Source organism: Panthera onca, chromosome B1 (assembly GCF_046562875.1).
Source record: "Panthera onca isolate mPanOnc1 chromosome B1, mPanOnc1 haplotype 2, whole genome shotgun sequence".
Lineage (NCBI taxonomy): Eukaryota > Metazoa > Chordata > Mammalia > Carnivora > Felidae > Panthera > Panthera onca.
The window spans coordinates 58,972,432-58,988,027 of record NC_138342.1 but is presented as its reverse complement, the minus strand read 5'-3'; the positions used below and the strand labels follow the sequence as shown (position 1 = coordinate 58,988,027).

Genomic DNA, 15,596 nt, shown 5'->3' with positions numbered 1-15,596 from the left:
AATATAATTTCAGTTCTTAAATTATATCTGTAGAACATGTTTCTAATTTGAGTTTTAAATTTAAAAATGTATTCCTTAAATTTATTTCATTTCAAAGCATGATATTTAATATCTTTAGACTTAGAAATTAGTCAAGTTCTTTTCCTTTTTATTTTCATGAAAAAGAATAACTGTACACTAGCAATTAAATATCAATTAAGTCTGTGTTTTTTACATAGGAACATGAATCTGAAGGTGGAAGGACTCCTTTAATGAAAGCTGCAAGAGCTGGTCATGTTTGTACTGTTCAGTTCTTAATTAGTAAAGGTAGGTTTGGGTAAGCAGTAGTTTTTTTTTCCCCAAAGGTGTCTATTCCCTGCCCTTGGATATTTAGAGATTGAGAGGTAAAGGACAATTTTTGGGTATGACTGGTGGAGGGATGCTACTGAGATTTTGTGAGTGGGTGGTTGATAAATATCCTCAATGCATAGAGCATCTCCAAACAGTTCCATAGTCCCAAACTATGAAGGATTGTCATACTGAGTATCATCCTTGTGAAGGAACACTTACATAAAGAAAAATTTCTCTATGTAAAACTTTGAGGGTTTAGATAACTTGAAGTCTGTTCTGTTTATGTAATAATGTATCCTGAAACCTGGATTCTTATGCCACTGAATTAAAGGCAAGTCACTTTTCTACTCTACATATCCTTGGGCCTAAGTTTCCTTCTTTGTAAAATATAGAGAAATGGTCATAAATACGGTATAAAAAGTATTCAGAACTGAAATGTGATAAATACCAAAATGCATGGAAGATTTTCATCTATGGTCAGTAATTCTACTTTGAATATCAAAAACCATTTTAAATGACTAACGTATCATATTATTACTTCCTTTAAATTATTTGTGAGGTGTTTACTGTGTAAGTTCAAGTTGAAATAGTTTTGTATGCAGAATTCATCATACTTTTTTTTTTTTTAATGTTTATTTATTTATTTTTGAGAGGAGAGCATACACACACTTGTGTGACAGGGGCAGGGGCAAAGAGAAAGGGAGACAGAGAATCCCAAGCAGGCTCCATGCTGTCAGCACAGAGCCCTATGCAGGGATTGATGCCACGAAACCTGAGATCATGAGCTGAGCCAAAAGAGGCAGATGCTTAACTGACTGAACCACCCAGGCGCCCCACAGATTTCATCATATCCTTAAGTATAGGATATGAAAGATTTTACTGTTGATTCAACATTGATAAAAGAAAGACTATACAAGCCATGTACAATTAAAATGGCAATATATACCATTTCCTTCTTAGCAAAAATACTAAAGAAATCTCAAGTTTGTAATTGTTAATAATAGCAAAAGAAACTAAATCAGAAATAAGTTACTGGTCAAATTATTTTAGGCAATTTGAACACTTATTTGTGATGTATATTTATACCATAATATTTTCAAGAATGGAATTATTTATATAATCACAATCCTCTCTTTGATAAATTTTAATTAATCAGATTCCATTTTCTTTCTGCTATTTTATATCCATTTCCTGCATTGCCTAGCACACTGTCTAAATCAGAGATGAATTCATATTGGAGGGGCAGTGTACCTGTTTTCATGCTCAGATATTTCCCAGTGAAAGAAGCCAGTAGTACTATTACTTTCTATTCCCTGGTAATTCTCTACATACCTAGAGAAGGACTTAAAATGTAGATAAAATTTTGTTTTACTTTTTTAAAACTAATTACATTAGGAGTAATATATACATTTATCTTTATCTTCTACCAGTGCATACTAAAATATTCACGGATGAAATTATGTCATGTTTGTCTGAGATTTGCTTTAGAGTAATTCAAGATGGGAGAGGAGAATTGATAATGGGTTTATGTGAAATGAGATTGGCTGTGTGTTTATAATCATTGAAGCTGGGTAAAGGGTATATGGATATTCATTATGCTATTCTCTCTATTCTTTACGATTTTGAAATTTACCATAATTTAAGAAACCTCAATCTCCTAACATGATTTCCCATGTCTTGTCTGTTTTAGGAGCGAATGTGAATAGAACCACAGCTAATAATGACCATACTGTACTGTCCCTGGCTTGTGCAGGGGGTCATCTGGCAGTGGTGGAACTACTTTTGGCTCATGGGGCAGATCCTACTCATCGTTTAAAAGTATGTAACTCAAATGTTTCGGGTAGCATTGTGAATTAATTCTTTACTCTTGAACATTAGAAAATATCATCTACCAGTTCAATTTATAATGGCATTCTAAACATATTCATTTTCTTCTGTTTTATTAGAGGAAAGTGTTGTTTACTAAACCTAAGATTTGAATTGCTAGGGCCTGTTAGCTTTGTCATCCTTAATGGTTCTATAAGTTAACTTTTTTTTTTTTTTTATTTTTCCCTCTCTGTGTCCACTTTTAGGATGGCTCAACTATGTTGATAGAAGCAGCAAAAGGTGGCCATACGAGTGTTGTTTGCTATCTTTTGGACTATCCTAATAATTTGCTTTCGGCCCCTCCACCAGATGTCACTCAGTTAACCCCCCCATCCCACGATTTAAATAGGGTAAGATTCAAGACGAAAGCATTTTATATCATATCTTCTTTATCCTCCTTTGGCTCATAGTTTCAGTTTAAACAGATCTGACTATACTTTGTTATAATATGTAGTTCTCTTTATAGGTATGCAGTTGAAATGGTTAATGATATAATCTGGTTTAATATTCAGATTGTAGATTGATGTGATTTTGCTTTGTTTTCTTACTATGGCAAGAATAACCATTTGAATTCAAAACACATTAAAAAACTGTTGTGGAGAATAATTTGGCAACAACATATTTTAAGTAAATATATCAGTGTCTGAGATTAATACCATATTACAAATATTTTGAAGAAGTCTTTATAACTTATTCTTAAAGCATGTTATTTAATGGAGTGTGTAGAAAAGCAGAGATATAATCTGTTTCCTTTGTCTTAGGCTCCTCGTGTACCAGTTCAAGCACTGCCCATGGTTGTCCCACCTCAGGAGCCTGACAAACCACCTGCCAATGTTGCCACTACTCTTCCCATCAGGAATAAAGGTCAGTTATACTTCTGAAGACTGTTTTGTACATGTTATCCAGGTAAAAATGATAAGATTACCAAAAAACCTAGCCATTTATAATTATTTTTCCACAAAAGGTGAATTTTACTAAGTTGACATAATTAAAAATTTTTTTTACTAGTGAAAAAGGCATGTTACTGTGAGAGAAGATAGTTAATAGCACTGATTTATGCTAGAATTGTCAGCATTAGCAGGAGAAATTCAGATGCTCATCTCTGATGCAGTTCTGATTATCCACCATTTCTTGTAATAACTGGTCATTTCTATTCGTGCTAAACTGTTAGGCTGGGTATAGTTGGATGACATTTTTGTAAATTACTTAAATTTCTGTAGCGATCTAAGGCATAAAATGAACAAGTTAGATCAAAATTAAACTATATTTTAGAGTAACTGGTTTAATGTAGATTTTATATCTGGGCTACCTTTCTCAGTCAATAATTGAAAGTTACTTCAGATATGCTTGTTTGTTTCTCTAGAACTCTGAGGTCCATATTTGACTTGTGGATGTTACACCATGCATGTTTTAAGTCATGTCCCAAAACATTAACAGCTACCAGTTTGAATCAGTTTTTCTTTTTAAAAAGTTTCACCTGAAGAACCAATGTGGTTTTAATTTTTTGGTTTTTAGCTACCTATATTATTTTACCAACAAGAATACTAAGTATTTCCACCAGCTCTTTACAGTCACTACTACCAGTCTAGAGCCTTGGCACCTTTTTCAGTTGGTGTAGCAAACAACTGATTGCTGTACCCATAGCCAGATCTGTTTATTCACCTGGCTGTCAGAAGATACAGTGGATGGCGTAGTCCAGCATCTTTTCTTCCAGGGAAACTGAATCCCAAATCTCTACTGGCCAGGTAGCTGTGTGAATATGTGAATTTATATCTTGCCTTTATCAGTCTTGAAGATGGTAGTCCCCCAACAAAGACAAATTTTAGCTGGATTTAGATTTCCCGGTACTTCTCAGTGGTTTGGGTACTCTTTGTGTGTATGTGTGTGTGTTTAAAAGACATAGACTATCAAATGTGGAAAAACCTTGACTTAGAGGTCTGAGTTTTCCTTACATCTTAATAATCTAGCATTATTTTTCTGTTCTGATAAGTTTTTACATCTCTATGACCAGATGAAGTATCTACACATAGCCTTAGATTTTACTTTAATTGCACCACTTAGATCTCACAGACCTGCATCCCTCTATTGTCTAATTTTAGCCATGTGATATTTTTAAAATTAATTTCCCAGAGATTTCTCTATGCACATAAAATACATACATTTTATATTTATGATAAAGAAGGTGGATTTGTTTTTAAACTTCTTAACAGTGCATTTTCACCTTCTGTGGATATGATAACTTGGTGCATAACTGTTGGCACTAAACCTCCCAACAGTAACTCTGTAATGAGGATGCCATTCATGTGCACTTCTGAGGGGGTTTCTTTTTCACACAGCTGCTTCTAAACAAAAGTCCAGCAGCCATTTGCCAGCAAACAGCCAGGATGTACAGGGTTACATCACCAATCAGTCTCCAGAGAGCATTGTAGAAGAGGCTCAGGGAAAGTTAACAGAACTGGAACAGAGGATAAAAGAAGCCATAGAAAAGAATGCACAGCTGCAGTCCTTGGAACTGGCTCACGCTGACCAACTTACCAAGGAGAAGATCGAGGAGCTGAACAAAACAAGGGAGGAACAAATTCAGAAGAAACAAAAGATTTTGGAGGAGCTACAGAAAGTAGAACGAGAGTTACAACTGAAAACTCAGCAGCAGCTAAAAAAGCAGTATCTAGAGGTTAAAGCTCAAAGAATTCAACTTCAGCAGCAGCAGCAACAGTCTTGCCAACATCTGGGACTGCTAACTCCTGTTGGGGTTGGAGAACAGCTTTCCGAGGGAGACTATGCACGGTTACAGCAAGTGGATCCCGTTTTGCTTAAAGATGAACCCCAGCAGACTGCTGCTCAGATGGGTTTTGCACCAATCCAGCCTCTGGCCATGCCTCAAGCTTTGCCTCTGGCGGCAGGTCCCTTGCCTCCAGGGTCCATCGCAAATCTTACAGAACTGCAAGGAGTGATAGTTGGACAGCCAGTACTGGGCCAAGCACAGTTGGCAGGGCTGGGGCAAGGAATTCTGACAGAAACACAACAAGGGTTAATGGTAGCCAGCCCTGCTCAGACCCTCAATGACACGCTGGATGACATCATGGCAGGTGGGTTTATATTGTTATGAGCAGGTATCAAATATGATTTGCTTAAGGCGAGTAAGAGTGTGCCAGAATTTTTTGCCATTACCCAACTTGAGAACTATTTTTGGACTCTTGACCCATGTATATCCTTAGAAGTATTAGTTCAATCTCAGAAGTTCTCAGACGGATACAGGTCGAATTAAAGATTAGCTCATGCAATACAAGTGACTGAAACTTTTTGGCTTAGCTGGGTAGGCTGGGGATCTAGGTTTTTTCAGTAGTGGGGTTGATGTTTGAGTTTTTGTTTTTGATTTTGTTTTTTCTCTTTAAGTTCAGAATACTAAGATTGAATTTTGGCTTTTGTGCTTCTGTATTCACACCATTAAACTGGGAAATTGATAGAAGTTGAAGTGCAAAACTAGTAGGACACATCAGGAAGCTTATTTGTGAACAGAAATACTTTATATCCTAATGGATCAGACTTCAAACCTGATGGATATTTAAAAAAAAAAAAAATTAAACACTTTTACAACGATAATAAAGTACCAAACCAAACCAAACCAAATAGGGTTTGATTGTATGTCAGTGATTTTATCCCCTGTGAATGTTAATGTGTAGTCGCTTTCTAATTGTATTATGGGAAGTTGTGGTCCCCTGACAGTATCATAAATGATATATCTTTCAGTGTGTAGCCAGAGAAATTATATTCCATTATAATTAGTTTCATTGCAAGAAGAAATATTTTAGAAGGTTGTTTTAATGATTCTAGTTTTTGGTACTTACTTTTTGTGAGTTCTGTAACAAAGTAGTAGAATGAGATTCTACAGGATTATAAGCCATAAGAATGCTATACTGCGAAGGATAATTTTCTTGATTTAAGAAAAAGATAAAAAAGAAAATTTGAAAAGGAAGGAAAAGAGAAAAAGGCAGCAAGTAGTTGAAATTTGATAGTATTTATCTGTTCTCTTCCCCTTTTTTTATTCTTTGTTCTATACTTCTATATGATTAAGTTTTTCTAATTTTGAAACTGTTTTGGCAGCATTATATAGTATGATGAGGTTATATATAATTTATCTTTCATCTTTTAAAAACATAAAAGAAAATTAAATTGTATAGTGTTGAGATATTTAGCTAACATTCAGAAATTAAGACACCAGCTAATGAGACAGATTTTGTTCTTACAAATTGCTCTAAAGTTTCCTAGTTCTCTTTTAGTATCACCCCAGCAACAATATGTGGAATGAAATTCTTTGCTAATCTTAGAAGGTGCAATAGTCTAATAATCATTAGTAAGAACTGTAAAGATTCTTATAGTGATAAATATAAAATATTTCTATATATTTGAAAATTACTATTAATCACCATTAGCTGCTTATAATAATTGGGATTGCAATTAAAGAAATGTTAGTATCTTATGAAAATTGTACATACAATTTTTCTATAGATTTGAAAATTACTATTAATCACCATTAGCTGGTTATAATAATTGGGAATCGAATTAAAGAAACATTGGTATCTTATGAAGATTGGAGCACAGTAGCCAAAAGTCCCAAATTTGGTGTTACTTACATGGCCATTAATCTAGGTCATAATGGTCTTCTTTCTATTATGTTGGTTGAACTACCAAAAAATGTGTCAAGTTATTTAAATGAAGAATGGACATTCCTACCAGGGAATACTTAAAAAAAATTTTTTTTTTGATATGCTATCAGAATTTACATGATGTTCTTGGGCATAGTTATCAACCTTGATTTGCCAGTTGTACAGTTTTTATGCTGATCAGAATTATCAGAGGTTTGTAAAGTAGTTTTTCTGTTAATTGGTTTACCAGACAAAAACAATTAAATTCTGCCTTTGTGTTCCAGGTGTTTTCATATAAAAAAAATTTCAAAAGCACACAAGTTTTTAGGAAATAAGATAAATACTTCCCATTATAAAAATACTTTGCCTCTTTATTATGCCCATTTATATGGAGAGAGGAGAGATGACCAGACGGAAGAGCAGGATTAAAAACATCCAACAACTTACCTGCAGTCCATCCCTGTCATCATGCATGTGCAAATGCATAAACATACACATATACTAATGCACTCACTTCTACGACTTTTTTCTTTAGACAACTTCTTTGGTAGTATTTGTTCTTTCAGTTGACTAATGATCATTTCCATTTCTTTCTTTGGGTTTCTTAATATTTTATAACCTCATTAGGTGCCGTATTCCTTCCCCACTTCAGCATAACCTCTTCTTTTTCTTTAAAGAACCTAAATAAACTTGTTCTTTATTCCAACTTATTAGATTCCTCTTGTAAGATTCAGTCTCATTTTCTGTAGTACTTGGCTGACCCAAATCTTCTGTCTTGCCTGTTCTCCATCCTTGTCAGAGCAAAATCAGTTCCCTATTTAGCCAGTCTTAACACCTTGCCTTTGCTGTGCTCTCAAGTTCTTTCTTTCCTTACCTAATGTTAAAACTTTTCTAGAGCATCTGGTGTTCCTTCTCTAAAATCAGACCCTAAAATGAAGTACCACATGTAAAGATCTATACCAGAGTTCCTTCAGGTACCTGCATATTTATAAGTTGTTACTTTTAACTGTAGGGAATGATTGAGTGACAGGCAGGTATTTAGTTCTAATAAACCAATTTCGTAACTACCCGAAATGAAATGAAATGAAATGAAATGAGGGAATTGGTGTTTCCTCTCCTTTTAGATGAGGTGGCAAGAACAAACAATTTGACCCAAAATAAGAAAACTAATTTTAGTGTGTTCTTTAAAAGAACTTATTCCAGTTAAAATGTAAATAACAATATAGTCATTTAACAGTAAAGCTTAGATTTTTTTTACTATTGTGAAATAAAAATCAGTTCTTTGGACAGATTGGTGTTCATTCTGTTTAAGCTGATTTTTGTATTTAGCATTTTTATTTGTGAAAATCAGTCAAATCAGAGGAGATTATGGAATCTATTTTAAGAGCCATAGATTTTATATGGTTTTGAGATATATCTAGAATGTGTACATTTAAATTAACTTGATTTTTTTAACATAAAACTATCAATATGGAATAACAACATCAAGGTCATTAGATGATCAATTTAATATATTAGTACATGCCCTTTTCTATTTATCTGGATCCCTAAGGATTCAAACAGTGTTTTGTTTTGTTTTGTTTCCTTTCTTTGTTTTTTCTTTAGCTTTTAAGTGGACTTAAAAATGTATAATCATAGAATGTGTGTTGCTATAATGTTTAGTGTATGTTTGTGCCTGAACTAAGGATTTCATGTAAAATAGATTTCTTAATTGACAATCATGTTTATAATTGTTATAATAAGGTCAATTTCAGTTTTATTCTTGGCAGGATCATAACCTCTTTTGCCTGGTTTCAGATCCAGTTGTGAATCATGATTGTTTTCTGTCTGATGTAGTTGATAAGTATGTTGGTAACACACATCCATGCTACTGTTGACCATTCAAAGATTTATGCCCACACTTCAGTGCTATAGCATTTTTAATAGGGGGGAAAAAGGGTTGGTGTTCACATATCAGCTCCAGAAGTGAATCCATGAGGGAATATAAATACCCTCAGTTGCCACCACTTCTGGAGTCCTCCCACCTCAACTACTGACCTAATTAGCCCCTTATTAATTTGCATATTTTGGTGAAAATAATATCATGGAAAAATTATACTTAGAACTAACAATAATCTATATTTGAAGGATGATTGTGCATACATTTATTTCTACCTTAATCTTTTAATTTTGTCCTCGTCAGTGTGATTGCTGGTTTGATTGGTGGGCATTTTAACCCCCTCAGAATAATTCTACATGTGGGAAACTATATTTCTGTGTGAGGATCAAATTTTTATATTTTACTATACGGTCCTACTGAGGACTACAATTCAGAAAGTTACCATCCCCCAGTCTGCAGTTAGTAAAAGAGTAGGAAGTGTTTTAAATGATTCTTTCGTGAGGTTCTCCCCAGTGATACTACTTTCATTGGAATATAAGGTGTGACATTGGCAGGTTAAAACTCACACTTTCCTCCGTCTGAACTTGACTGTTTTACCTTTTATTCGTTTTCTGATTAAGAAGCTATAATGAAAAAAAAAAAGCTATAATCCATTTGCATTTATATTCAATTTTAATTCATAAGAATATTTTTGTTTTCAGGGTTATTTTGAATTGAGGTTTTATGATTACATACTGTAAGAGAGGAATTTGGTTTTCACATGGATTATTATTTAGAAAATGGGTTATTCTCCATATACTTTTTATTTTTAGATTGTTATCCCAAGTCAGAAATAACCAGAAAAGTGAGTTATTAGTGCTGTGACAGTTTACCTATAGACCTTTTGTTTTAAGAAGTCTTTAAATATTTTCTAATAATTATTTCTTACTGTTACCTAACAATGTTTCATCCTTATTAAGTGCAGTTATTTTGTTCAACAGCAGTCAGTGGAAGAGCATCTGCAATGTCAAACACTCCTACACACAGTATCGCTGCTTCCATTTCCCAACCTCAGACTCCAACTCCAAGTCCTATCATCTCTCCTTCAGCCATGCTTCCTATCTACCCTGCCATTGATATTGATGCACAGGTAAGCTCTAAATTCAGGATGGATGGTTTTTAACTAAAATTATATCATCAGTAAAAACATTAATCATCTTAGACTTAAGTCATCTTAGGCTGTTTTGTCTCCAGCCAGAGATCTGAGCCACAGTTAGGAATGCGAATCCACATTTTAAAAAATAAAATACCAAATACAGATTATTACTGATAATTATGTGATGGTCTGGTTTTCAAGGTCATCAGTAACTTTTTTTTTAACTGTAGTCTAGAAGAGGTTGTTAAAAGAAATAACTTATTTATAATTAGTATGTATTTTCTTCTAATCTTAAATTAGAAGCTATGCTTCTAATTTATAATGGGTTACACATAAAAGATTCTTCCATTTATGTATCGTATATACTTAATTGCATTTATATTGTCTTTGAAAGTTCTGATCTCGCCAACTAAAACATGTAGTGACTGTCTGTGTCTTAGGACTAAGTCAAAACAAAACACAAAACCCAATTAAAAAATTAGTTTACCATGTAATCTCAGGTCAGAGTGAAGTTGGAGAGGGGAGGATAGCTTGTGTTTTGTCCTGGAAAAAAGCTTAAGATAAGGCCTAGCTTAGAAGACTGCTGAATAAGGTAAAGGGTATATGGCCTTATTCAGTACTGAGAACTGTTTGGTTTATTTAGTTTTGTATTTTGATTTTTACCTGGGGTTGGGGAGTCCCTGGCTAGCTCAGCTGGTAGAGCACATGACTCTTACTCTCAGGGTCGTGAGTTCAAGCCCCACTTGGACATGGAGCCTACTTAAAATAAAAATTAAAAAAAAATTTTTTTAATTAAAAAAACATATATCTGAGGTGGGGAAGGCATGACATGGATGAAGGTGGCAGTATACATAATAAAACTTTTTATTTTGTAAATGATCAGTTCTTTGTAACCCTGAATTGCCTAAAGTGTGTGTGTGTGTGTGTGTGTGTGTGTGTGTGTTACCATTAAGGCTCTATACTCTCAACCTATTGAAAATAAAGCTTCTGGGGCTTCAGGGTGGCTCAGTTGGTTGAGCATCTGACTCTTGATTTCAGCTCAGGTCATGATCTCATGGTTCATGAGTTCGAGCCCCACTCGGGCTCCAGGCTGACAGTGCAGAGCCTGCTTAGGATTCCTGCTCACTCACTCTGTCTCTCTCTCAAAATAAATAAATAAATTTTTTTTAGAATGTTTAAGAAAATAATGCTTCCTTTTCATTAAAATGTTTCTTGGTAATACTGTGAAAAAGGAATTACATTTCTATTCTTACTTGCTTTCCAAATGTTAAGTTATATGTACTTTTTTTTTTAAGCACTTAAAGTTGTCAGGGCTATTTTAAGGAATTGTCTGAGTTTCAGACCTCATATATGAAGTAACTACTTTTAAATAACCATTTTCCTGATGAAGAAACCAAGGCTAAGAGAGAGATTAAACATATCGCTGAGGATCAGTTCATTTAGCTAAGTGATGGGGTTGAGAGTCATACTTAGGTGGGTTTGACTTCAAAGACACCCTCCTTAACTACCGTACTCTATAGTATGTTTTTTAAATTTTTTCAAATTAAAAAAACTATGAAATAATCATTTATGAACCACATGGTTTATATTTAATAATATATAGCAATATAGAACTGGATTGAATTTGCATTATTTTCCTCCAGGCTTTTTTCCCTCTGAGGCTGTTATGTTGTAACCTATAGCTGTTATGTTTTAACCAGAGATCTAATTTCTAGTTTTTATATGGAATTAAGAATTGATCCATAAGGAAAACTAAAAACCTCACCAAATATAAAAGGATTTTTTAAAAAATTCTTTTGAATAAAATAGCCACAGAAAAAATTCCTCATATGATCATGATTTTATTGAGTTTGAAATTGTTATAGTGGTGGTGAAATTTTACCTGACTATACTACTCAACCAGCTATTGCTATGTTATAAGTTAATTTCTAAGAAGTTACATACAAATATTTCTAATTTTTTTTAATTAAAAAATCTTATATGTTAATTGTAGTTGACATGCTTATGTAAAAAGATTGACTGTGTTCTTCTTAAATATGTGGTCTCTATATTGAGGTTTTTCAGTTGGGATAGTCTATCATGAGTTACACTGCTTGTCATAGAGTTTACAAAGTTCCTGCTTAGAGATACTAACTATTCACCCAACAGCTAATTTATGGTGGAGCTGTGTTTCAAACCACCCCATCAATCTAGGTCTGGAATCTATGCTCTTAACCACTGCACTATGCTACCTCCTTTTCAACTTTTTATCTTAAGTATGAACACTGATTTTAATTATATTAACCTGGTAAATTAGATTATAGAAAATAGGTCCACCACCTAGATGGCATCTTTTCTTTCTTTCATCTTTGCATCTTTTCAGCATGTTTCCTTGGCCATAGGGCATATTTACGTCAATTCTTAATTTAAAGAAAAACAAAACAAATGTTAATTTTTTTAAACCTTCAGCGTATAAGTGTCTTTTAAAATATGCTAATGAGTCTTCACATGATCATACTTTAAACTCATTTAATTGATCATTATATGCAGAAACTAATATTTTTAACAAGGATGAACAGGAATCATGTTCAATTTCTGGAACTTGAAGAATGCTGAAGATGAGAGTTTTCACTCTTTATAAGGTTCCCCAAATCTTACATTCTATAACTAAAAATTACCTTTGGTGTGTAAGTATGTGCCACAGGCTCTCTACCTCTCACATAATGATTTTACTGAATCAAGTTTGTCAGGATATATTTGTTTTTATTCGTTTTGTTTGGTTTTGGTTTTGGTTTTGGTTTTTTTGTTTTGTTTTGTCTTGTTTTAAGTAAGTTCTGTGCCCAGCGTGAAGGTTGAACTCACGACGCCAAGATCATGAGTTGCATGCTCTAGTGACTAAGCCAGCCATGTGCCCCTTTCCTGAATATTTTTAATATATTTATATTAAGTTATATCTATCTACCTATATATATAATTTATAGATATAATTTATTTATATATAAAGTAAATATATAAAATATATATAATAACATTTAATATATTTTAATAGCATATACTGTGCTGTTATCAACATTTACTTTAGGAAACATCAATAAATGATAGTTTGAAGGAATTATTTGAGACTTTTACTGTATCTTTTTTCATAACATAGCTCTAATCTTTATTTTGCTGGAATGGCATAACAAAATTTGTATCTGGGTACTGTTAGATACAGAAATTAGTAATCATGTAGAAACTTTTAAGAACTATAGGTTTTATATGAAACAGTACATCTGGTTGAAGGTTAGAGTTGAATACTGGTAAATTAAATATTTTCTGTATTTATTGTGTGAAATAACATAAATCCATGATTATCTTTTAAAGAGGGTAGACATTAAGTTTAACTTATATGTCAGGACTGAAATGATAAAGTATGTAAAATTATGTTTTGCCTTTAATGGATAAATATAAATATCTTTTGGATATTTTTCCCTTGTTGGTTTTGCAGTATGGAGAACAGTTTCATCACAATGATTTAATGAGAAATATTAAAGAGACCAGGAAAAATGAGTTAATAGTGGTATGCAGTATGCTGCCATTAAAGCATTCTTCTTTCAAATGCATGCATTCTACTTGTTTATGTGAAGTTTTAAGCAAGTTATTTATTATTTAACTGATTATTGTCATTATTCCCTGATAATTCTCATTCTTCCTAAATGCTTGTTTTTTTTTTTTTTTTAATCTTTTTTGTATTTTATGTGCTACCTCTGACATGTTTAGAGAATGAGAGATTTGGGATTATGAAGGTTATGGAAGTCTAAAAAAAGCTTAGCCCTTGAAGTCCTAATAATTTTCAAAGTAATTTAATTATGTAGGTATAATTAATAGATATATTTCCTTTTTTATTTTTTGTTTATTTTTACAGACCGTTCAGGTATATTTTTCACCTATATCCCAGCTCATTAAAAGTTGCTTTTTCCATTAGTATTGCATCTGTCTTATGATTCCTTCTTATTTTTCATTCCTACATAATTGAATAGTCATGTTGATAATTTACATAATATTTTTACATTGAATATAATTTTAGCATTTTTATAAGAATAGAGTCATCATAACAACATCTGTTACATACAAAATTGTATATTTTATGGTATCATAGGCTAAATGGAAATTTTCTTTAGAATGTAGACCTGAATGAGCTTTTAACAAAGCTTTGGGCATCTCTCTCCCTTTCAGGTTTCTCTTAGATATAGATACATGACAATGTGTGTGACTTCTTAGCCAGTGTAATATAACATGACTTTAGTGATACATTGCCTTTCAGAAAGTCATCAACCTATATTGTTATCATTATTTCCTTGATGAGTAATCTTGAAAACACCTATTTTTTTTTTTTTCTTTGCCTTATTAATCATTGTTAATTTTAACCCAGACTTTTGCTTCAGTTAATTTGTTTCTTGAGGTATTACAAATCAGGATAGTGTTTCTTACCGTTTGGGGATTGTGTAGGTGTGTATTAGGAAGGTGGAAACCTCACTTCAGAATCTTTAAATTCTTTCATTATTGTCTTTAGAAGATTATCGTAAGATATTAATGAAGTTGCCCACTCTTAAGTTCCCCAAGGAATTTGACAAGCCCTCTTTTCTTAGCTTTAAATATTTTTCCTTCAACTCTCATAATACCTTGTTTATATTTCTTTCATAGTTTGAACTTAAATTTTCCCTTTGCTGTAATCACTAAGCTCCTAGTGAGCAGGGACTGTATTTATTTATCTTTGTCAACCCTGAAGTACCTAACAGAGTACTTTGAACATAAAAGGTGCTTAATAAATGTCAGTTGAGCTGATGTTTTATAATGTGGGAAAAAACCAATATTTTACTAATCCACTAAAATTTCCCATGCTGATCTTTTTCAAATTTTGTTTGTTCAGTTTCTATTTAAAATTGGCACCGCTTTCCTAAATTACTCTTTTAACCCCCAGAAACTCTTAGAAACCTAATAAACTTCATCATAAAGTGGACTCTTCATCATAAAGTTGACTCTTCTGATGGTCTGTACACTAACAGAGAGAGCATATAAGGCAGAGAGACTTAACATTATATTGACCTCCATTGGCCGTGCCATAGGACTGCTTTATGATGGGGAAAGGAGGATTTCGATATCCAGGATCTCCTTGGTTTTTTAAGCCGATCCTTATCAGTTATTAGCTTGTGTGACCATTGGAAGGTTATTTCTCTGAGGCTTTGTCTCTTTTTTTCTGAAATCAAACATAATAATTCCTTCCTTATAAACCTGAAATGAAGATCAAATACTATTACACAGTCAGAGCGGTCACTCATTTAAGTATTCATGTCCTTCTTCATTGTTGTAGTTGGTGCATCTCTCCCTTGTGGCCATCCCTGATCTCTGCAGTCAGTAGCTCTGCTCTCTGCCAGCCTCTTCTGCAGAGCAGCTTTTGCGGTCTCCCTCTTCATCACTGACTAGTAGGCTTTTTCTTATTTCTTGACTCTATCGATTTTGCCTTTTGTCTCTTGTTATTCTTTTTTTTTTATGACAGAGTTTGGTTTTTAGAGTTATTGACCTTCTGGGAGAAAATGCCATTTCTTTTTGTATTTATTACATAAATATAATAAATGTTATATAAATATGTAAACATAATAAATATATATTTCATATATGTAGTCGTTTGTTTTATTAGTAATAGTCTTTGAATCTGTAATCCCGTATAGCTGTTGTCATTCATGTAACTTAACTATCATTTATTGTTTCCTAGGCAGAGCAT

The 15,596-nt window shown here is 33.1% G+C and overlaps 1 protein-coding gene across 7 annotated transcripts in view; it reads left to right on the top strand.

Annotated features, from left to right (window-relative positions):
* ANKRD17 (ankyrin repeat domain 17) overlaps positions 1–15,596 on the top strand; it is a 163,049-nt gene that overhangs the window by 101,129 nt on the left and 46,324 nt on the right. For 4 of the 7 annotated variants that reach the window (XM_060654885.3, XM_078446041.2, XM_060654888.3 and 1 more), the window contains exons 11-16: positions 219–306; positions 2,021–2,148; positions 2,403–2,546; positions 2,958–3,060; positions 4,533–5,285; positions 9,702–9,850. In XM_060654885.3, coding sequence (XP_060510868.2) covers positions 219–306; positions 2,021–2,148; positions 2,403–2,546; positions 2,958–3,060; positions 4,533–5,285; positions 9,702–9,850 — 1,365 coding nt within the window. The remainder of the gene's footprint in view (positions 1–218; positions 307–2,020; positions 2,149–2,402; positions 2,547–2,957; positions 3,061–4,532; positions 5,286–9,701; positions 9,851–15,596) is intronic. The other 3 variants (XM_060654887.3, XM_060654891.3, XM_060654890.3) reach the window with 3 other exon arrangements.